The 24891-nt window shown below is 39.8% G+C and overlaps 1 protein-coding gene across 8 annotated transcripts in view; it reads left to right on the top strand.

Moving 5' to 3' along the window:
• LOC139575111 (bromodomain-containing protein 3-like) overlaps nucleotides 1-21690 on the top strand; it is a 42413-nt gene extending 20723 nt beyond the window's left edge. For all 8 annotated transcript variants that reach the window (XM_071400108.1, XM_071400114.1, XM_071400107.1 and 5 more), the window contains one exon: nucleotides 18641-21690. In XM_071400108.1, coding sequence (XP_071256209.1) covers nucleotides 18641-18759 — 119 coding nt within the window. In that variant the 3' untranslated portion in view covers nucleotides 18760-21690. The remainder of the gene's footprint in view (nucleotides 1-18640) is intronic.
• Nucleotides 21691-24891: the final 3201 nt, after the last annotated feature.

Here is a 24891-nt window from a genome sequence, read left to right as displayed (position 1 = left end):
TTAGGAGATGTTTCTCTAGTTTCAAGGATCAGTTACCCCCCCGACCTAGCGACTGTCTAGGCATGGAGGTCCTCATGTCAGGAAGTGGCATAGACCTACTTGAGTCGTCACTGTCCAGTAGCATTATGATGAGTGATTCCTCACCGAACTAGGACAGGACCATGATTTGGGGGATTTTTGTGAAATCGCATCCATAGAAGGGTCCTTTGGAAGAAGGATTGTTGACAGATATTTGACATTTGTGTCTGAAAGTGTAACTGAGAAATAATTAAAGGGATAATCCACCCCCAGAAAATAAACTCTTTAAACTCCTGTCAATTTTTTGAATGTTTTATGAGTGGGTAAAATAACTATCTTCACCATGTTTTAACTTTTAAGTGGTCTGTCTGTGAAATCAGGAAATCATGTAGGAACGCGTCATACATATACGGTACTCATCACTGGAGATGGGAGAAAAACACAATATAACATTTCATAACGCTTTTAAAACAATTACTTGCACTCCAGATCACCAAATCATCCGTTTATATCGTCAAGACAAAGTATATATTTCAGTTAGATGTGCTCAATCTAAACAGTGTACCAAATTATTAAACTCTATCACACAATGCTCCCTGTGTGTTTGTAGGAAAGGGCCGTTGTCATAGCTAGCAACGTCTGCACTCTGCACATTGAGGCAGACTGAGATGAACTGCAAGTTGAACATGATGAGATTGTAGACTCCTAAATTGATAGCTTTGAATTATGGGTTTTGTAGTCGACTTGTGCTGCAACAGATTTTCACATGCTGCTATGAAGCTTGTTATAACCTTGTTCCCACATGTTAGTGTTATTTAACACTGTAAATCTTACGAATTTGTGGTTTTGGGTGGATTATTCCTTTAATTGAAGTTGGAACATTTGTGACATTTTGACCCAGGCCTCCTTTAAGAGTCCATAATGTTTCATCTGTATGTGCTACAAGGGAATTGGATCATAATGCTACAATTTTTTATCATAACTCTAAAACTAGGTGAGATCCCACTCTGGAACTTTGATATATATGCCTGTAGATCAGGTTTTCTTTCTTAAACTATTGGTTAGGACCCAAAGTGGAACCTGGGCATGTAAGAGGTGGATCGCGAGTTATGAGAATACATCTATAATCACATCTATAATTCATTTGGGTCGTTTGGAGGACGATTTGGGTCACAGGAGGTGACCATTCATTTCTCATTTGGGTCTCGAGCTAGAAATGTTTAAGAACCCCTGCTGTAGATTTATATTATGATCAACAACATATTGGAAAATGTTTTTCAATATTCATGTTTAAATGTATCTTTATTCATAAATGAATGCAAGAAAATCGTTTAAAAAAATAAATCTAAATACTACTCATATTACAGAGCAAGTGGTAAAGCTTCATATGACAGATGAAATATTATGGTTTCTAAAGTAGGCCTGAGTAAGGCCAAAATGTAAGGCCAAAGCTTCAATTAATTATTTCTCAATTGTGCTTTAAGATACAAATGTCAAATAATGTAATCACACCTTCTTCCAAAGGATCCTTTTATGGATAAAATCTGTGAAAATCAATAGAATCATGGTCCTCTTTTGTTCGAGTTTCGTGGGCAATCACCCTGATGGCACATAGTGATAGACAATCAATAGAAATAATACAAACATGGAATGGGACTAGGGCTGACCCCAGTTAGTCGACTCGTCGATTGTTTGGTCGATAGGCTGTTGACCGACCGAGATTTCTTAATTCGAGCAGTAGCAAAAACCTTTTTTTATTTCATTGTGTTCGCAACACCTGTCTGAGTGAACTGATTCATTGAGGAGGCCGTGGGGATGACACAGTCCATCAGTCTAAGACGTGCTACTGAAATTGTATATGGTTATATTACATAAGAACAATGGTGCAACACTAATAAAAATAACCTTATTTGATATAAAATCCGCTTCCTCCTGCATTGGATAGTGGCCGCTGTCCGCAGTTCAGAAACACATCAGTGTGCTGTTGAATTGGCGCCTTTTCCTAGACCATGTTGCTATGTGCATATAAGCACATTTAACAAGCATATTGGTGTTGGGAACAATGCAGCGGAGGAAAACAGCCCTTGCCTTATTTTCTAAGAAAAGTGAGGAAAGGAAACTCCAACTTAATTAGGTCTATAATCAGTAGCCTGTTACATTTGTCTGGCTTTATAAATCATCAATATATCTACAGGAATAAGATCCTGCTTCTGTTGCCTGTTTGAGTGTTTGTTTAATAGCCTACTGATTTCGCGAGCAAAAGCCTCCCGCAATGACATGTCAAGTAAACAATTAGGCTGTTTTTAATCTTTGCTGTAATAAAGTCCTTACACTTTATTTTGTTAGAACAGCCTCTGGTATTATTTATAATTTATTTAGTCTTCCAAATTGTCAGAAAAATTATATTTATAATAATAATATCGCTGCTTTTTCTTGATCTCCTTATTGTTATTATTACTATTATGATCATAAGTAATGTCATTATCATTAGTAAGCTTAGTATAGCAGCCAAAGAGCGCTTCCTGTTTAGTCTTAATACTGTACCTTACTTAGGCCTATATTTCAATACTTATATAGGCTACTGTATCAATCAATAATTAATTTGTTCATGTTATTACACATACGAGTCATTCATAATTTGAAATGCAATCAAGCATTTTAGTTTTAAGATAAAATAAAGTGAGGCTTGAATAATTAGCTTAACTTCTTTGGGGTACCCCCCCTTCTTCTCAATTTCCGCCTAAAGACATACCCTAATCTAACTGCCTGTAGCTCAGACCCAGAAGCAAGGATATGCATATTCTTGGTATCATTTGAAAGGAAACACATTCTGAACTTTGTGGAAATGTGAATTGAATGTAGGAGAATATAACACAATAGATCTGGTAGAAGAAAATACAAGGAAATAAACATACGTTTTCTGTTTTTTATTGTTGCTGCATCGTCTTTCAAATGACCAAGAACAGCCAAACATACAGATAGGATGCTGTGGAGGATTTGAATGAAGAACATAAGATGGCAACAATAGCTGAGCAAAGTTTTAGACAGATAACTTCAAAAATGAGCGAGCTACATGACATTGAGCATGAAGTCACCCAGGTGTCCCACACAAATGTACCCAAGTGGCCGAATTGGTACAGTGATTGGTACAGGAAAGAACTACATACAAAATACATAAATGCTATTCTAACACACCCCCCAAAAATAAATATATATATGAAAAAAATAATAAAATAATAATAATAAACAAATAACAAGGGTAACTATTTACACATTTTCTATTTACAATATTGTATATTTTATAAATAAATAAATAGATAAATATTGTGAAGACCCTCAGTCCTCTACACAATATTGTGCTGCTGGTGCCATGTCCCTCTTTCTGCTGTAAAGCAGAGGCTTACTGAACAGGTGGTGCAGGTGATGGGGCATTTCCTGTGACAAAGGGCACAACGTCTCCTCCCCACTGTGCCCTCTTTGCCCTGAGGCACATTCATGCCTGCAGAGATTAATCTGGGCAGGTGAACACCACTGGTTGACTGAGCAGAAGGTGCTGCAGTGGACTTGCTGTAGCTAGCAAGCTCCTGGATGAGCAGCTCCCTGAAGGCTAGCTGTGAGATGGGGGGCTGTCTCTATCAATTTCCTCTATAATTTGGGTTAAATCTGTATATCTAGACTTTGTTTTAGCTTTTCCTGATTTATTCGCCATAATTTAAATATATAAACTTGTTGAAAATGCTATTGAATATGTACTGCTATGCGTAACACTCGTGGCTCCGTCAAGTAGGATTTGCAATGGTGAATGAACCTCTTTTACGCCAGAGTTTACGACAAAGGCTGGTCTTCAAACGTATAACCATTACATATTGCCGTTTACCTCAGCTCATTGGCTGAGCTAAATTTCAAGATTATCAGTGGTCATTGGGCCAAAATACAGTCAATCAACGATAGACCGGTCCTACCATTGGTGCGCAATGAGGACATTGATTGGTGTCTTCAAATCGTTTTGTTTCGGTCAATACGTCCCGGGAAAAGAGCCATCATGTATGGTTGTGTTAGTAACAACCAGAGGGTTGCAATGAAACCAACCATGACTGGATAAACATTTGTTTAGTGTGTGTAATTACCACAAAAGCTTCGTCCAAAGTTGAATGAGACGGAAATCACGATGCAACCGGTTTACAAATGTTTTGTGTTAGGCTATAAAAATTGATTTTATCAAACAAAACGAACATTCACTGTGTAGTAAGGACACTTGGCATTGCCACCAGAGGAAGATCTTCAATGGTAAGCGATTTATTTTATTGTTATTTCTGACTTTCGTGACGCTAATGCTTGGTTGGAAAATGCTAGTAATACTTGTGTGTGTGGGGCGCCGTCCTCAGAAAATCACGTTTGCTTTTGCAGTAAACCTTTTTGAAATCTGACACAGCGGCTGGATTAATAAGACGTTCATCTTTTAAATGATGTAAGATACATGTATTTACAAGAATGTTTAATACAACGAATGGTGTATTTAAAATGTTAGCTCTCTGAAGTTTCACCGGATGTTGGCCTGGTGGGACGTTAGCGTCTCACCTACCCTAGAGAAGTTAAACAGTAAATAAACCGTTCCATTTTGCAAATTGCATTCACGAATGAATGCGACTGTTTTTAGTTTTTGCTGTAATAAAGGTAACAACAGACTCTCTGGTACGCTTATAATTTATTTAGTGTTTACATTGTTCCAAACGGTCAGAAATGATATTGTAATCTAACAGCACCTGTTTGGCACACATAATATGCACGCAGCGCTTGCTCCTTACCTTCTTTTTCTTGATCTCCAGTATTTTTCACAACTAGTCAAAATTATTCTACACATGACTTTCCCTTTACGTCCTGAGCAAACAGTAAACATTCCCCCGTTTTGAGTTTGTCACATCCTCTGCATCCATTTTTCTGTCACGTGTTATGTTGTTCAGTTTGTTATAACCAATTTATTGATGTGATTATGATATGCTATAGGTCAGGCTCTATTTTGCCCTATTCGGACGGGATTTGTTTTACTGGGGGAGATCAGTAATGTAATTACACTACTGTTCAAAAGTTTGGGATCACTTAGAAATGTTGTTTTTGTTTTTGAAAGAAAAGCAATTTTTTTTGTCCATTTAAAATAACATCAAATTGATCAGAAATTATAGTGTAGACATTGTTAATGTTGTAAATGACTATTGTAGCTGGAAACGGCAGATATTTTTATGGAATATCTACACAGGCGTACAGAGGCCCATTATCAGCAGCCATCACTCCTGTGTTCCAATGGCACGTTGTGTTAGCTAATCCAAGTTTATCATTTTAAAAGGCTAATTGATCGTTAGAAAACCCTTTTGCAATTAGGTTAGCACAGCTTAAAACTGTTGTTGCTGATTAAATAAGCAATAAAACTGGCCTTCTTTAGACTAGTTGAGATTCTGGAGCATCAGCATTTGTGGGTTCGATTACATGCTCAAAATAGCCAGAAACAAAGACCTTTCTTCTGAAACTTGTCAGTCTATTCTTGTTCTGAGAAATTAAGGCTATTCCATGTGAGAAATTGCCAAGAAACTGAAGATCTCGTACAATGCTGTGTACTACTCCCTTCACAGAACAGCGCAAACTGTCTCTAACCATAATAGAAAGAGGAGTGGGAGGCCCCGGTGCACAACTGAGCAAGAGGACAAGTTTATTAGAGTGTCTAGTTTGAGAAACAGACACCTCACCAGTTCTCAACTGGCAGCTTCATTAAATAGTACCCGCAAAAAAACAGTCTCAACGTCAACAGTGGAGAGGCGACTCTGGGATGCTGGCCTTCTAGGCAGAATTCCTCTGTCCAGTGTCTGTGTTATTTTTCCCATCTTAATCTTTTCTTTTTATTGGCCAGTCTGAGATATGGCTTTTTCGTTGCAACTCTGCCTAGAAGACCAGTATCCCGGAGTCGCCTCTTCACTGTTGACGTTGAGACTGGTGATCTTCAGTTTAACGATCATCTGCGTCTCACAAAGACACGCCGTTTAGAACCAACAATCTCAAATTTGGACTCATCAGACCAAATGACAAATTTCCACCGGTCCAATGTCCATTTCTCGTGTTTCTTGGCCCAAGCAAGTCTCTTCTTCTTATTGGTGACCTTTAGTAGTGGTTTCTTTGCAGCATTTCAACCATGAATGGCTGATTCACGCAGTCTCCTCTGAACAGTTGATGTTGAGATGTGTCTGTTACTTGAACTCTGTGAAGCATTTATTTGGGCTGCAATTTCTGAGGTGCAGTTAACTCTAATGAACTTGTCCTCTGCAGCAGAGGTAGCTCTAGGTCTATCTTTCCTGTGGTGGTCCTCACGAGAGCCAGTGTCATCATTGCGCTTGATGGTTTTTGCGACTGCACTTGAAGAAACCTTCAAAGTTCTTGAAATGTTCCGGATTGAATGACCTTCATGTTATAAAGTAATGGACTGTCATTTCTCTTTGCTTATTTGAGCTGTTCTTGCCATAATATGGACTTCGTCTTTTACCAAATAGGGCTATCTTCTGTATACCACCCCATACATTGTCACAACACAACTAATTGGCTCAAACGCATTAAGAAAGAAAGAAATTCCACAAATGAACGTTTAACAAGGGGCACCTGTTATTTGAAATGCATTCCATGTGACTACCTTATGAAGCTGGTTGAGAGAATGCCAGGAGTGTGCAAAACTGTCATCAAGGCAAAGGGTGGCTACTTTGAAGAATCTGAAATCTAAAATATACAGTCGAAGCCAAAAGTTTTGAGAATGACACAAATATTAATTGCTGCCTCAGTGTCTTTAGATATTTTTGTCAGATGTTACTATGGAATACTGAAGTATAATTACAAGCATTTCATAAGTGTCAAAGGCTTTTATTGACAATTACATGAAGTTGATGCAAAGAGTCAATATTTGCAGTGTTGACCCTTCTTTTTCAAGACCTCTGCAATCCGCCTTGGCATGCTGTCAATTAACTTCTGGGCCACATCCTGACTGATCGCAGCCCATTCTTGCATAATCAATGCTTGGAGTTTTTCAGAATTTGTGTTTTTTTGTTTGTCCACCTGCCTCTTGAGGATTGACCACAAGTTCTCAATGGGATTAAGGTCTGGGGAGTTTCCTGGCCATGGACCCAAAATATCAATGTTTTGTTCCCCGAGCCACTTAGTTATCACTTTGCCTTATGGCAAAGTGCTCCATCATGCTGGAAAGGGCATTGTTCGTCACCAAACTGTTCCTGGATGGTTGGGAGAAGTTGTTCTCGGAGGATGTGTTGGTACCATTCTTTATTCATGGCTGTGTTCTTCGACAAAATTGTGAGTGAGCCCACTCCCTTGGCTGAGAAGCAACCCCACACACAAATGGTCTCAGGATGCTTTACTGTTGGCATGACACAGGACTGATGGTAGCGCTCACCTTGTCTTCTCCGGACAAGCTTTTTTCCGGATGCCCCAAACAATCGGAAAGGGGATTCATCAGAGAAAATGACTTTACCCCAGTCCTCAGCAGTCCAATCCCTGTACCTTTTGCAGAATATCAGTCTGTCCCTGATGTTTTTCCTGTAGAGAAGCTGCTTCTTTGCTGCCCTTCTTGACACCAGGCCATCCTCCAAAAGTCTTCGCCTCACTGTGCGTGCAGATGCACTCACACCTGCCTACTGCCATTCCTGAGCAAGCTCTGTACTGGTGGTGCCCTGATCCCGCAGCTGAATCAACTTTAAGAGACGGTCCTGGCGCTTGCTGGACTTTCTTGGGCGCGCGAAGCCTTCTTCACAACAATTGAACCGCTCTCCTTGAAGTTATTGATGATCCGATAAATGGTTGATTTAGGTGCATTCTTACTGGCAGCAATATCATTGCCTGTGAATCCCTTTTTTGTGCAAGCAATGATGACGGCACGTGTTTCCTTGCAGGTAACCATGGTTAACAGAGGAAGAACAATGATTCCAAGCACCACCCTCCTTTTGAAGCTTCCAGTCTGTTGTTCGAACTCAATCAGCATGACAGAGTGATCTCCAGCCTCGTCAACACTTACACATGTGTTAACGAGAGAATCACTGACATGATGTCAGCTGATCCTTTTGTGGCAGGGCTGAAATGCAGTGGAAATGTTTTTTGGGGATTCAGTTTTTGCAATTAATTGCAATTCATCTGATCACTCTTCATAACATTCTGGAGTATATGCAAATTGCCATCATACTAATTGAGGCAGCAGACTTTGTGAAAATTTAATATTTGTGTCATTCTCAACTTTTGGCCACCTCCCTCTGCAACTGGATCCTGGACTTCCTGATCGGCCGCCCCCAGGTGGTAAAGGTAGGTAACAACATATCTGCCACGCTGATCCTCAGGGGTGCATGCTCAGTCCCCTCCTGTACTCCCTGTTCACTCATGACTGATGGCCAGGCACGACTCCAACACCATCATCATGTATTCCAATGGCACAACAGTGGTAGGCCTCCCACTCCTCTTTCTATTCTTGTTAGAATCAGTTTGTGCTGTTCTGTGAAGAGAGTAGTGCACACCGGTGTACGAGATCTTCTGTTCAATTTCTCGCATGGAATATCCTTCATTTCTCAGAACAAGAATAGACTGACAAGTTTCAGAAGAAAGATTTTTGTTTCTGGCCATTTTGAGCCTGTAATCGAACCCACAAATACTGATGCTCCAAATACTCAACTAGTCTAAAGAAGGCCAGTTTTATTGCTTATTTAATCAGCAACAACAGTTTACAGCTGTGCTAACATCGTTGCAAAATGTTTTTCTAATGATCAATTAGCCTTTTAAAATTAGAAACTTAGATTAGCTAACAGAACGTGCCATTGGAACACAGGAGTGATGGTTGCTGATAATGGGCCTCTGTACGCCTATGTAGATATTCCATGACAAAATCAGCCAATTCCAGCTTTAATAGTCATTTACAACATTAACAATGTATACTTATATATTTCTGATCAATTTGATGTTATTTTTATGGACAAAAATTGCGCTTTTCTTTCAAAAACAAGGACATTTCCAAGTGACCTCAAACTTTTGAACGGTAGTGTATGTGCACGAACACAAAACACCACATCTGTAATTCTAGTCCCGTCCAAATCTACTATGTCAGTAATTTTTAACATTGCAGGAGAGCATCAATTCCATCCAGAATAACCTACTCCAAGGTCCTCTGATAATACTAGTCCTGTGCGAATCGAAATCCCTGTGTTTTGAGACATGTCTGAGTTTGACAGGTGTTGCTCACGGTTTGCGCAAGAAAACATTAAGTGATTCAATAAATTGCGCATAAGCTATATATGAATGTCCTAATTGTAGCCTATCAACTTTCACAGTGAATGCTTTTGTGCGTATGAACTGAAAATTTTCAAATGCATCAGTAAAAAATATTTAACCTATTTAATGCAACCCTTGCTGTTAATAGATCGCAAAGCCGCATACAACTGACGTAAACGTTTGGAAATGATAACTTTCTCATCCATAGCCTTAAAACGCATCTCAAGTGCAATTGCACTGTCCCAGGTAGCACAAATGTCTGGCTCACATCTGGCCTGATAACAGCATTCCAAATCGAAAACTGCTTGCAGTCGTATCCGGCCCGAGTCCGAAATGAATGACAGTATAGACTAGGCCCGAGTCATTCGGCCCAGATCTGGTAGCCTGAACTTTGTTTTAATTTTTTATTTAAGCTTTATTTAACTAGGCAAGTCAGTTAAGAACAAATTCTTATTTACAATGACGGCCTACCCAGCCCAAACCCTAAGCCAGACGACGTAAGGCCAATTGTGTGCCGCCCTATGGGACTCCCAATCACGGCCGGTTGTGATACAGCCTGGAATCAAACGAGGGTCTGTAGTGACGCCTTTAGCACTGAGATGCAGTGCCTTAGACAGCTGCGCCACTCGGGAGCCTTTAACTGAGCCAAAGCTGCTATTTTTGGGACAGAATCGGCCCAGCAATGTCCCAATCCACTCGATTCTACCCCACCCTTCCCCCACTAAAACTTATTTATGTTAAATGTAGTTAGTAATATTATATTAAATGTAGGTAGTTATATTGCAGTTATCAACTGAAATATGAACAACATAAACATAAAAAAATACATGACATTTTCTCATTTTAAAACTTTTATTTAAATAGATGAAATTGACTTTGTGTGCGTGCCATCCCTCAACGGGCACTACACGTATGTACAGAAGCATGGATGTACCCAAATAAATGTCACTAGAAAACAGCTTAAACAAATGCAAATGCAGCTACTTTGTTGTTATTTTATCTGCAGATTTGACATGACTGTGTTAGCCATAATTGACTACCTAGCAAGCAAGGGATAAGAACATTGCCAGCCTGCATAGCAATCAAACAAATAGAATGAACAACAAGTCCGCTTCTCTAGCAACCTAACAACCAGTGGAAGGATGAAATAGTATGAATTTACATGGAATTTTTACCAGTGAATGTGTGCTTGTTTTCTTTGGCAACCGTGGTATAAGTGGGATAAACGCCTCTGCTCTGTACAATTTCTGGAACTAATAAAAACGGGCAGTACCAAGTCATCCATTATTTCCAGATAATGTACAAAGCATCAGTGTTTATCCCTTACACGTACAGTTGAAGTCGGAAGTTTACATACACCTTAGCCATATACATTTAAACATTTAAAGTTTTTCACAATTCCTGACATTTAATCCTAGTAAAAATTCCCTGTCTTAGGTCAGTTAGGATCACCACTTTTATGTTAAGAATGTGAAATGTCAGAATAATAGTAGAGAGAATGATTTATTTCAGCTTTTATTTCTTTCATCACATTCCCAGTGGGTCAGAAGTTTACATACACTCAATTAATATTTGGTAGCATTGCCTTTAATTGGGTCAAACGTTTCAGGTAGCCTTCCACAAGCTTCCCACAATTAAGTTGGTTGAATTTTGGCCCATTTCTCTTGACAGAGCCGGTGTAACTGAGTCCGGTTTATAGGCCTCCTTGCTCGCACATGGTTTTTCAGTTCCGCCCACAAATTTTCTATAGGATTGAGTCCAGGCTTTGTGATGGCCACTCCAATATCTTGACTTTGTTGTCCTTAAGCCATTTTTCCACAACTTTGGAAGTATGCTTGGGGTCATTGTCCATTTGGAAGACCCATTTGCGACCAAGCTTTAACTTCCTGACTGATGTCTTGAGATGTTGCTTCAATATATCCACATAATTTTCCGTCCTCATGAAGCCATCTATTTTGTGAAGTGCATAAGTCCCTCCTGCAGCAAAGCACCCCCACAACACGATGCTGCCATCCCCGTGTTTCACGGTTGGAATGGTGTTCTTCGGCTTGCAAGCCTCCCCCTTTTTCCTCCAAACATAACGATGTTCATTATGGCCAAACAGTTCTATTTTTGTTTCATCAGACCAGAGGACATTTCTCCAAAAAGTACGATATTTGTCCCCATGTAAAGTTGCAAACCGTAGTCTGGCTTTTTTATGGCGGTTTTGGCGCAGTGGCTTCTTCTTCTTCCTTTTAGGTTATGTCGACATAGGATTCATTTTACTGTGGATATGAATACTTTTGTACCTGTTTCCTCCAGCATCTTCACAAGGGCCTTTGCTGTTTTTCTGGGATTGATTTGTACTTTTTCACACCAAAGTACGTTCAACTCTAGGAGACAGAACGCATCTCCTTCCTGAACGGTATAATGGCTGCGTGGTCCCATGGTGTTTATAATTACGTACTATTGTTTGTACAGATGAACGTGGTACCTTCAGGTGTTTGGAAAATGCTCCCAAGGATGAACCAGACTTGTGGAAGTCTACACATTTATTTCTGAGGTCTTCTTTTCATTTTCCCATGTCAAGCAAAGAGGCACTGAATTTGAAGGTAGGCCTTGAAATATATCCACAGGTACACCTCCAATTGACTCAAATTATGTCAATTAGCCTATCAGGTGCTTCTAAAGCAATGACATCATTTTCTGGAATTTTTCAAGCTGTTAAAAGGCACTGTCAACTTAGTGTATGTAAACTTCTGACCCACTGGAATTCTGATACAGTGAATTTTAAGTGAAATAATCTCTGTAAACAATTGTTGGAAAAATTACTTGTGTCATGCACAAAGTAGATGTCCTAACCGACTTGCCAATACTATAGTTTGTTAACAATACATTTGTGGAGTGGTTGAAAAATTAGTTTTAATGACTCCAACCTAAGTGTATGTGAACTTCCGACTTCAATTGTATGTGTGTATCTATGTCTCTCTGGGTCTATCCGCCCTCTCTTTTCTGCCTCCGTCTCTGTCTGGTGCAAGTTATCGAGTTCCTGAGAATGGTTTGATGGGGTCATAATATTTTGTAGCTTAAATGGATCAAAAGATAGAGCCACATTTGTAGGAAGAAAACAGAAACTGCTGTGTTTTTTGCATCGAGGGGCTACCAAAGCAATATTTTCCCGCAGAGTTTATCTCAAATCAAATCCAATTTTATTGGTCGCGTACACATATTTTGCAGATGTTATCGCAGGTGCAGTGAAATGCTTATGTTTCTAGCTCCAATACCTAACAATACAAAATAATACACACAAATCCCCCAAAAATTGAAAGAAAGAAAGTAAGAAATATCAAGGTCAGAGTCTGGAATATAAATGTATATAGTGGTGTATTTAGACATTATAGACCGTATATGAAGTTTGATTACAATACAAATATCTGTGTCTGATTTGATATGCATTTATGTATCAGAACATTCCCACATTGTTTATTGGTCAGTTGACATTGAAGTTGACATTTTAAAATGGTTAAGGTTAGGTATGGGGTTTGGTTATATGTAAGGTTAGGGTAAGGGTTATGATTTGGGGTAGGGACGTCCCAAGGATCCCAGATAGCACTGGTCATAAACATATAGGAGCTATGGATGCAAGGACTGGCCATCCATTATATCAAGATTATAGTTTTGTTGTGTCTCTGGCTTGTCATTAAATGTGAAGACTTATTTTATGAAATCAATTATCTGTAATTATTATTACGTGATTAAACTAATCATGGAAAATGTTCAGATTACAAAGTTAGAATTTTCCGAATAACTCTTTATATATCTTTATATCTGATCAATTAGTCTTCTATTAATGAAGTATTATTATTACCTTAACTTCTCTAGGGTACGTGAGACGGTAGCGTCCCACCTCTTCAACAGCCAGTGAAACTGCAGGGCGCCAAATTCAAATACAGAAATACTCATTATAAAAATTCAGAAAACAAAACATATCTTTACATACATACTTTACATACAGTTCCCGCTCAGCCCAGTCAAAACTGTTCGCTGCTCTGGCACCCCAATGGTGGAACAAACTCCCTCACGACGCCAGGTCAGCGGAGTCAATCACCACCTTCCGGAGACACCTGAAACCCCACCTCTTTAAGGAATACCTAGGATAGGATAAAGTAATCCTTCTAACCCCCCCCCCTTAAAAGAGTTAGATGCACTATTGTAAAGTGGTTGTTCCACTGGATATCATAAGGTGAATGCACCAATTTGTAAGTCGCTCTGGATAAGAGCGTCTGCTAAATGACTTAAATGTAAATGTAATGTAATATCTTACATAGGTTTAAAGATGAACTTCTTGTGAATCCAACCACGGTGTCAGATTTAAAAAATGCTTTACGGCGAAAGCATACCTTACGATTATTTGAGAACATAGCCCAGCAGACAAATCATTACAAACAGTAACCAGTCAAGTAGACTTGATGATCTTCATATGGTTGCACTCAGCAGACATTAATTTACTCAATAAATGTTCCTTTTGTTCGATAAAGTCTCTTTATATGCAAAAACCGCGTTTTTCTTCAGTAATCCACAGGCTCAAACGCAGTCAAAACAGGCAGACAAAAAATCCAAATTGTATCCGTAAAGTTCATAGAAACATGTCAAACGATGTTTATATTCAATCCTCAGGTTGTTTTTAGCCTAAATAATCGATAATATTTCAACCGGACAATAACGTCGTCAATATAAAAGGTAAACAAGAAAGGCACTCTCTCGGTCGTGCGCATGAAAAAGCTCTGTGACACTTTAGGGTCCACTCATTCAGACTGCTCTTACTTCCTCATTTTTCAGAATACAAGCCTGAAACAATTTCTAAAGACTGCTGACATCTAGTGGAAGGCATAGGAACTGCAATTTGAGTCCTAAGTCAATGGATACTGTAATGGCATTGAATAGAAAACTACAAAACCAAAAAATAAACTACTTCCTTAATGGATTTTTCTCAGGTTTTTGCCTGCCAAATCAGTTCTGTTATACTCACAGACACTACAGTTTTGGAAACTTTAGAGTGTTTTCTATCCAAATCTACCAGTTATATGCATATCGTATCTTCTGGGCCCAAGTAGCAGGCAGTTTAATTTGGGCATCCTTTTCATCCAAAATTCCGAATGCTGCCCCCTACCCTAGAGAAGTTAATCAGTCTCATCTGAACGTCGTAAATGGTTGGTTATCTGCATAAACCCAGCCTTTACTATGAATCATCCATACACCAATTTGCTCAATTATTTATTTATTTACTAACTAATTAAATAATCACAGAAATACATAAACAAACAGTAGATATTGGTTACTAACAATGATAGGAAAGAGTCCCTAGTGGGCTAAGCCGATATGACGGCTTGGTGGACAAAGGGAAAGGGGTGGGACTGAGAGAGAGCGGGAAAGACAAATGGATTCATTACACACAGTCTATAATTATATACATTGAAATGCAAGTATATATTTACACCCATATGTCATTGTTGTCTTCTCTGTTGGAATCCGTTCCATCTGCTGGAGAGTTCATCAGAGTCTCTCTGGTTGCATTTCCCTGAATATCAAAGTATTTTGTGGTTAGAATGTATACTTCAGAGTACCATTCAGAAATGGTAGAATAGATGTTTTGGCGGTTGTCTGTATTCTCGTCCTCGGTTTACGTAATTTCTAGCTGCAGACTAGTAATTTGTGTCTAAGATTTGCTCTTATTGTGTAGGGATCGATAGTCTCAGAGTTTAACAATTTCCAGCCGTAGCCAATGCTCCACGTGGAATAGTCTTGTCCTTTGGTAGAGTTGTAGTTTCAACCACTTCACACACCAGCATCACCCGGCATGTTTTGGTCTCAGAAATTCAACCATTTGCAACCTCAGCTCACGCTGGGGTTTGCTTAGTCTATCGTGAATTGGGTCACGAGTGGGTTTTATACGTAACAGTGGAAAAGGGCGGTCCATGACGCCTAATGTGATGTCTGGGCTCACGGGGGTGTGGCCACTGACTAGTTAATCTTTATATGAAAATCCATACTCTCATTTAGAAGGTTAATATCACATTACATCTTTTCACTAATAGTTTCATGTTTAATCACATACTTTTCACAATATTTAGATGTAAACCTGACAGCTGGGAAATGTACACTTTAAGAGATACCGTTATGTGTGTTTCCTGTACCTCATGAGATCACCAAATGAAACACACTCAACATGACTGTCCCTTAAGTGTTCACGGATCATTCCCACATTCTCAAAAACAGAAACATTGTTTAATTCTCCCATTTTGGGGATTTAGGTGTCTCCAAGTGAAGTCCATTGTTCTCTCTGTGCTCTCTCTTTCTGCATGACCAGGGGGAGAGAGTCTTTGCCAGGAATTTATGACCTGAGATAACAGAACCTGGGTGTAGGAGAGAGAGTGAGGGGGGGGGGGGGGCACGATCTACACCCAGAAAGGGCAACGATCTACACCCAGAAAGGGCCACGTCATGACAGTTTTAACCATGTTTTGAGGCTATACAGTGTTTGTTTTCAGTTAACCTGTCTAGCCCCTGGGTTCCGCTAGCGGAACCCCCCCCCCCCCCACATTCCACTGAAAAGGCAGCGCGTGAAATTCAAAAAATTTTTTTTTTAAATATTTAACTTTCACACATTAACAAGGCCAATACAGCAAATGAAAGATAAACATCTTGTGAATCCAGCCAACATCTCCGATTTTTAAAAATGTTTTACAGCGAAAACACCACGTATATTTATGTTAGCTCACCACCAAATACAAAAAAGCACAGACATTTCTTTCACAGCACAGGTAGCTTGCACAAAACCGACCAAATAGAGATAGAATTAGTCACTAACCAAGAAACAACTTCATCAGATGACAGTCTTATAACATGTTATACAATAAATCTATGTTTTGTTCGAAACATTTGCATATTTCAGGTATAAATCACAGTTTTACATTGCCGCTACAATCACAAATAGCACCGAAGCAGCTAGAACAATTACAGAGACCAACGTGAAATACCTAAATACTCATCATAAAACATTTCTGAAAAATAAATGGTTTACAGCAAATGAAAGATAAACATCTTGTGAATCCAGCCAATATTTCAGATTTTTTAAGTGTTTTACAGCGAAAACACAATATAGCATTATATTAGCTTACCACAATAGCCAAAAACACAACCCATTTATCAGCAGCAAAAGTTAGCGATCGCAAAAAACCAGCAAAATATATAATTTTTCACTAATCTTGACAACCTTCATCAGATGACAGTCCTATAACATCAGGTTATACAATACACTTATGCTTTGTTCGAAAATGTGCATATTTAGAGCTGAAATCCAATGTATAACATTGTGAAAACGTAGCAACTTTTCTCTGGATATATTTCTGACACTCACCTAATCTGACCAAATAACTCATCATAAACTTTACTAAAAAATACATGTTGGATAGCAAATGAAAGATACACTAGTTCTTAATGCAATCGCCGTGTTAGAATTCTAAAAATAACTTTAGTACGACATACAGCTTACGTTATAGCGAGACAGCGCCTGCAATGAGGGCAGAAAATAGTACTAAACATTTTCCACAGAAATACGAAATAACATCATAAATGGTTCCTACTTTTGCTGAGCTTCCATCAGAATCTTGTACAAGGGGTCCTTTGTCCAGAACAATCGTTGTTTGGTTTTAGAATGTCCTTTTCTCCTGTCGAATTAGCAACCAAAGCTAGCCAAGTGGCGCGAAGCTGTCCATCATCACCAAACGCAGAGAACGGAAAAAGCCAAACTCCCGATAAACTTTCAATAATCTGATAAAACTATATTGAAAAACCATCCTTTACGATGATATTATCACATTTATCAAATAAAATCAAAGCCGGAGATATTAGCCATCTATAACGAAAGCTTTTCAGAACGCAATCCAGGGTTCCTTCCCGCGCCTTGCTGAACAAAGGACATTTGGGGTCATGTCATTCCAAGAGCTCTCGTTTGACCTCAGATCAAGCTATACACCCCATTTCACCTCTCACTGCCTGTTGACATCTAGTGGAAGGCGTATGAAGTGCATGTATATCCATAGATTTCAAGCAAATGAATAGGAAGGCCCTGGAACAGAGCCTCGATTTCAGATTTTTCACTTCCTGACGGGAAGTTTGCTGCAAAATGAGTTCTGTTTTACTCACAGATATAATTCAAACGGTTTTAGAAACTTGAGAGTGTTTTCTATCCAATAGTAATAATAATATGCATATTGTACGATCTAGAATAGAGTACGAGGCCGTTTAAATTGGGCACGATTTTATCCCAAAGTGAAAATAGCGCCCCCTATCCCAAAGAAGTTAAACAGGCCTATGTTTGGTTCTGATGGGGAAGAACAGTTCAACTAAGCTCAACAAGTATTTATAACTTATTTTCTTCAAGAATCAATGGGTATACAGTGTCTAGTGAGTCTACACACCCTTGCACAGTTTTCATATTTGAGGTCGACTCCTTTTACTGTACAGCCAAACCAGCTCAGGGTGCCAGCCTTCAGATTCACATTTTGAGTATTTGGCGTACGGTGGTGGAAGGTGGAGACAGTCCATCAGAGAGGCCGAGGGTGGAGAGACGGAGTCTGCTGGTAGGGAGACAAATAAGAAGACGTATTGTAGAGCATCACTTTACATAGGGTTCAAGTGAGGAATGGGGTCAGCTGGAATGGATGGACTGTAATTGTTGTTCAACAAATAATACGTTATTATGAGTGATAACTGTTTTCACATACCTTTATGGCTGTGAACAGTCAGAGTATTTGGTGCATGGTGGTGGAAGGTGGAGACAATCCGTCAGAGGCTGAGGGTGGAAAGACAGAGTCTGATGTGTCAATATATGGAAAAATACACATTTTAAAATGTTGACCATTCGATTGGTCGAAAGAACAGATGACTCTTGGTCACCAAGATTTTTGTTGATGTTGGGGACAGCCCTAAATGGGACACGTTTTCGGTGTTTCTGCGTTAGGCTTTAGCCATGGAGGGAAATAGAACAGATTCGGACATTTCTGTAGGAAACTCTCTGACTGCTTGGATGGCTACCTCTTTTTCTCCTCTAACCATGCACCTCAAAAGTGTTTGTCATTGAACAATGTCACCATAACTGCATCTTCAATTTAAGTAGTATTGACTGAATGTGGCCTATTACTAATTATGCCGCTTTGGGCTGTGTATAATATATTGTCCATTGACGCTCTCTGTGAAAAGGATGGTTGTCTGTTTTCTCTAGTTGATTTGTCTGTGTTTGACTGTGTGCCTCAGTATTAACCCTCACCTCCTTCCTTCTTCTCTGCAGAGAAGGCAGGCTCGGCGCCAGCAGGGGGCGCCTCTCGGCTGAGCGGCAGCAGCAGCTCCTCTGACTCTGGCAGCAGCAGCTCCAGTGGCTCCAGCTCAGAAAGCAGTGACTCCGATTGATCAGAGAAAGACCCCCATACCCTGAGTCCCCCTCTCACCTTAGGTAATTTACCCTCCTTTTTAGCTAGTAGAGTACTCTCTTTTTTTCTTCCCCTGGATTACTTTTATAAGATAATGAAGACTTTCGATGACTGAAGATATTGATCATGTTTTGTATTTAGAAATGCCTTTAGAGACAAAGTAGGAAACATGTAAGAAGATATAGCTGACTGAACATAGTCAGGGTTTGTTTTTGCTGGCCCTCAAAGGGAAATGCCTGGTATCACCAGAACCACATGTTAGTTATTTTAATTGAAGAGAAAAAAGATTTCTGCTTTACATGGGTGCTCGTAGCTGAATCAACTTTGAAAGACTGTTATACCAGTAGGAAATCTTTAAAAACACTAAGATTGATTTTGGTTTGGACAACATTGTCTCAAGGGACAAATACAGTCTTTCTCTTCCTGGGATGGCTGTTGCCTGTAGTTTGACCTTTGCCACCTCACAACATTCCATTACATTTTCTTTTACTTTATGTATACAGCTATATTGAAGAAATTAAGATAATTGTTATTTTTATGATCATAAATCTAATTTCCATTGACAGTGTAAAACAAATGGTTACTAGTCATCTATCGCAAAGAATTTATTTTTGTTATCAATCTTCCATGCTCCAATCAGTATTTAAATCTGTTATGTCTCAAGGGTCTGTTGAAATATAGTTGTGGGTTAACACTAGACTGCAGTTGAATAGAACATTGACTTAATCATGGCCCTATCTGTATTTCCTGAGGATATTTTATATACACATTTGTGGCAAAGTAAAGTTGCTATTCGAACACCTTTTGCTGATTGTCTAATTATCATTTTTTGTGTCTTATTTTCTTAGCAGTGTTTTGCTTTGATATTTTGCATCAAGAATGTGGAGCATATACAAGTTAACTTGTTTGGTTTGATACTTCCCAAAGTAATGTATTACTAGATGTACTCATACCTTTAACATCTACTTCTTATAAAGAGTTCACCTGATGATTTTGTCAGGTGATTTCTTTTATCAAGCAGTTAAGACTGAGTTTGGAGTTCTATGTTTTTCTCAATTTTATTCGATAGTTCTTGACACTTCTACTGTCACTGTCCTTTACATGTATCTCTATGCAGCCAGTGTTTAATGTTAAATGCTCCCCTCCTAAGATGTTTTAACACACATCACATACTCTTGTGATTTGTTTCCTGGCCTGTTTGTATATTTGGCATGTGCCATATCTGACAACTTTCATCATTGAATGAAATAACTATTTCCTTTGTCTGTGTATGGGCTAGTCTTTCCATTGAACATGATGGTTATATTCCAAATGTAGGTGAATTAACACTTACAGTATAGCCTGTTTCTTTTAAGAGTGGAGAGCAATGGGCTCTCCGTCTCATCTGGGTAATCGACTAAACACCAAATGTATAAAAACTCAATTGGTTTACTCAAGACAGAAAATTATTTTGTTAACATTTGAGCATTGCAAAGACCTCTGTAAAAAAAGCTACACTAAACAAAAATATAAACAACATGCAACAATTTCAACGATTTTACTGAGTTAAAGTTCATATAAGCCTAATCTATGGATTTCAAATGAATGAGAATACCAATATGCATCTGTTGGTCACAGATACCTTAAAGGTAGTGGCGTGGATCAGAACACCAGTCAGTTCACCATTTGCCTTGTGCAGCGCAAAACATCTCCTTCGCATAGTTGATTAGGCTGCTAATTGTGGCCTGTTGAATGTTGTCCCATTACTCTTCAATGGCTGTGTAAAGTTGCTGGATATTGGCGGGAACTGGAATACACTGTCGTACACATCGATTCAGAGCAACCCAAACATGCTCAATGGGTGACATGTCTGGTGATTTTGCAGGCCATGGAAGAATTGGGACATGTTCAGCTTTGAAGGAATTGTGTACAGATCCTTGCAAAATGGGGCCGTGCATTATCATGATGAAACATGAGGTGATGGCGGCGGATGAACAGCAGCATGCCAATGGCCATCTAAGGTGAACATTTGCCCACTGAAGTCGGATACGATGCCAAACTGCAGTCAGGTCAAGACCCTGGTGAGGACGTCGAGCACGTAGATGAGCTTCCCTTATACGGTTTCTGACTAAATTCTTCGGTTGTGCAAACCCACATTTTCATCAGGCGGGCTGGAGGATCCCACCGGTGAAGAAGCCTGATGTGGAGATCCTGGGCTGGCGTGGTTCCTCGTGGTCTAAGGTTGTAAGGCCGGTTGAACGTACTGCCAAGTTCTCTAAAACGATGTTGGTAGAGAAATTAACATTAAATTCTCTGGTAACAGCTCTGGTGGACATTCCTGCAGTCAGCAGGCCAATTGCACGCTCCCTCAACTTGAGATATCTGCACATTTTAGACTGACGTTTTATTGTCCCCCGCACAAGGTGCACCTGTGTAATGATCATGCTGTTTAATCAGCTTCTTAATATTCCACATCTGTCAGGTGGATGGATTATCTTGGCAAATGAAAAATACCCACTAACAAGGATGTAAACACATTTGAGAGAAGTAAGCTTTTTGTGCATATGTAAAAATTTGGGGATCTTTTATTTCAGCTCATGAAACATGGGACCAACACTTCACATGTTGCGTTTATATTTTTGTTTCGTGTAGTTAAGTGTCTTGATAAACAATGTAGTCCAAATTCAGAATAATGTATTCAAACTGCTTCTTTACCCTTTTACAAATACACCTGTTATGACTGGGTTTTTACTATTATGTATGTGAGGTGGTAAATGTATTTTCGATCGATTAGAGATCATTTACAATGGCAGTTCATGAATCTGAGATCATTAAATTAGTTGCTAGTAGTGGTGATATGTTTTACTTTTATCAGCTAAATTCTCATTAAGACTGATTCAGACAACCTCGTACATTAAAACATTTAAAAACAGCTTGGTGTGCCTGAGTGATGTCATACGAGTTGAGACAAGTACACTGCTCAAAAAAATAAAGGGAACACTTAAACACAATGTAATTCCAAGTCAATCACACTTCTGTGAAATCAAACTGTCCACTTAGGAAGCAACACTGATTGACAATAAATGTCACATGCTGTTGTGCAAATGGAATAGACAAAAGGTGGAAATTATAGGCAATTAGCAAGACACCCCCAATAAAGGAGTGATTCTGCAGGTGGTGACCACAGACCACTTCTCAGTTCCTATGCTTCCTGGCTGATGTTTTGGTCACTTTTGAATGCTGGCGGTGCTTTCACTCTAGTGGTAGCATGAGACGGAGTCTACAACCCACACAAGTGGCTCAGGTAGTGCAGCTCATCCAGGATGGCACATCAATGCGAGCTGTGGCAAGAAGGTTTGCTGTGTCTGTCAGCGTAGTGTCCAGAGCATGGAGGCGCTACCAGGAGACAGGCCAGTACATCAGGAGACGTGGAGGAGGCCATAGGAGGGCAACAACCCAGCAGCAGGACCGCTACCTCCGCCTTTGTGCATGGAGGAGCACTGCCAGAGCCCTGCAAAATGACCTCCAGCAGGCCACAAATGTGCATGTGTCAGCATATGGTCTCACAAGGGCTCTGAGGATCTCATCTCGGTACCTAATGGCAGTCAGGCTACCTCTGGCGAGCACATGAAGGGCTGTGCGGCCCCACAAAGAAATGCCACCCCACACCATGACTGATCCACCGCCAAACCGGTCATGCTGGAGGATGTTGCAGGCAGCAGAACGTTCTCCACGGCGTCTCCAGACTCTGTCACATGTGCTCATGTGCTCAGTGTGAACCTGCTTTCATCTGTGAAGAGCACAGGGCGACAGTGGCGAATTTGCCAATCTTCGTGTTCTCTGGCAAATGCCAAACGTCCTGCACGGTGTTGGGCTGTAAGCACAACCCCCACCTGTGGACGTCGGGCCCTCATACCACCCTCATGGAGTCTGTTTCTGACCGTTTGAGCAGACACATGCACATTTGTGGCCTGCTGGAGGTCATTTTGCAGGGCTCTGGCAGTGCTCCTCCTAATCCTCCTTGCACAAAGGCGGAGGTAGCGGTCCTGCTGCTGGGTTGTTGCCCTCCTACGGCCTCCTCCACGTCTCCTGATGTACTGGCCTGTCTCCTGGTAGCGCCTCCATGCTCTGGACACTACGCTGACAGACACAGCAAACCTTCTTGCCACAGCTCGCATTGATGTGCCATCCTGGATGAGCTGCACTACCTGAGCCACTTGTGTGGGTTGTAGACTCCGTCTCATGCTACCACTAGAGTGAAAGCACCGCCAGCATTCAAAAGTGACCAAAACATCAGCCAGGAAGCATAAGAACTGAGAAGTGGTCTGTGGTCACCACCTGCAGAATCACTCCTTTATTGGGGGTGTCTTGCTAATTGCCTATAATTTCCACCTTTTGTCTATTCCATTTGCCCAACAGCATGTGAAATTTATTGTCAATCAGTGTTGCTTCCTAAGTGGACAGTTTGATTTCACAGACGTGTGATTGACTTGGAATTACATTGTGTTGTTTAAGTGTTCCCTTTATTTTTTTGAGCAGTGTATATACAGTGCCTTCAGAAAGTATTCACACCCCTTGACTTTTTCCACATTTTGTGTTACAGCCTGAAATTAAAATTGATTAAATTGAGATCGTCACTGGCCTACACACAATACCCCATAATGTCAATGTGGAATTATGTTTTTACAAATTAATTAAATGAAAACTGAAATGTCTTGAGTCTAAGTATTCAACCCCTTTTGTTATGGGAAGCCTAAATAAGTTCAGGAGTAAAAATATGCTTAACAAGATTTTTGAATAACTACCTCATCTCTGTAGCCCACACATAATTGTAAGGTCCCTCAGTAAAGTAGTGAATTTCAAACACAGATTCAACCACTAAGACTAGGGAGGTTTTCCAATGCCTCGCAAAGAATGGCACCTATTGGAAGCAGACACTGAATATCCCTTATGAGCATGGTGAAGTTATTAATTACACTGGATGGTGTATCAATACACCCAGTCACTACAAAGTTACAGGCGTACTTCGTTAGTCAGTTGCCAGAGAGGAAGGAAACCGCTCAGGGATTTCACCATGAGGCCAATGGTGACTTTAAAACAGTTACACCGTTTAATGGTTGTGATAGGAGAAAACTGAAGATGGATCAACAACATTGTAGTTTCTCCACAATACTAACCTAAATGAGAGTGAAAAGAAGGAAGCTTGTACAGAATAAAAATATTCCAAAACATGCATCCTGTTTGCAATAAAACACTAAAGTAAAACTGCAAAAAATTTGGCAAATTAACTTTATGTCCTGTATACAAAGCGTTATGTTTGGGGCAAATTCAACAACACGTCACTGAGTATCACTATCAAGCATGGTGGTGGCTGCATCATGTTTTGGGTATGCTTGTCATCGGCAAGGACTAGGGAGTTGTTTTAGGCTAAAAAGACACAATAGAGCTAAGCGCAGGCAAAATCCTAGAGGAAAACCTGGTTCAGTCTGCTTTCCAACAGACATTGGGAGACATTCACCTTTCAACAGGACAATAACCTAAAACACAAGACCAAATATACTCTGGAGTTGCTAACGAAGACAACATTGAAAGTTCTTGTTAGTTTAGATTTAAATCGTCTTGAAAATCTATGGCAAGACTTGAATGGCTGTCTAGCAATGATCAACAACTAACTTGACAGAGCTTGAAGGATTTAAAAAAAAAAATGAGCAAATATTGTACAATCCAGGTGTCCAAAGCTATTAGACTTACCCAGAAAAACTCAGCTTTAATCACTGCCAAAGGTGATTCTACACTGAACAAAAATATAAAAATGCAACATGCAACAATTTCAAAGGTTTTACCTAGTTAGTTCCTATAAAGACATCAGTCTATTGAAATAAATTCATTATGCCCTAATCTATGGATTTCACATGACTGGGAATACAGATATGCATCTGTTGGTCACAGATACTTTTTATTTTTAAAAGGTAGGAGCGTGGATCAGAAAATAAGTCAGTATCTGGTGTGACCATAATTTGCCTCATGCAGCACGACACGTCCTTCGCATAGAGTTGATCAGGCTGCTGATTGTGGCCTGTGGAATGCTGTCCCACTCCTCTTCAATGGCTGTGCGAAGTTAATGGATATTGGC

Source organism: Salvelinus alpinus, chromosome 5 (assembly GCF_045679555.1).
Source record: "Salvelinus alpinus chromosome 5, SLU_Salpinus.1, whole genome shotgun sequence".
Taxonomy (NCBI): domain Eukaryota; kingdom Metazoa; phylum Chordata; class Actinopteri; order Salmoniformes; family Salmonidae; genus Salvelinus; species Salvelinus alpinus.
Note: the sequence above shows the minus strand (reverse complement) of the source record. Positions and strands in the feature narration are given on the sequence as shown.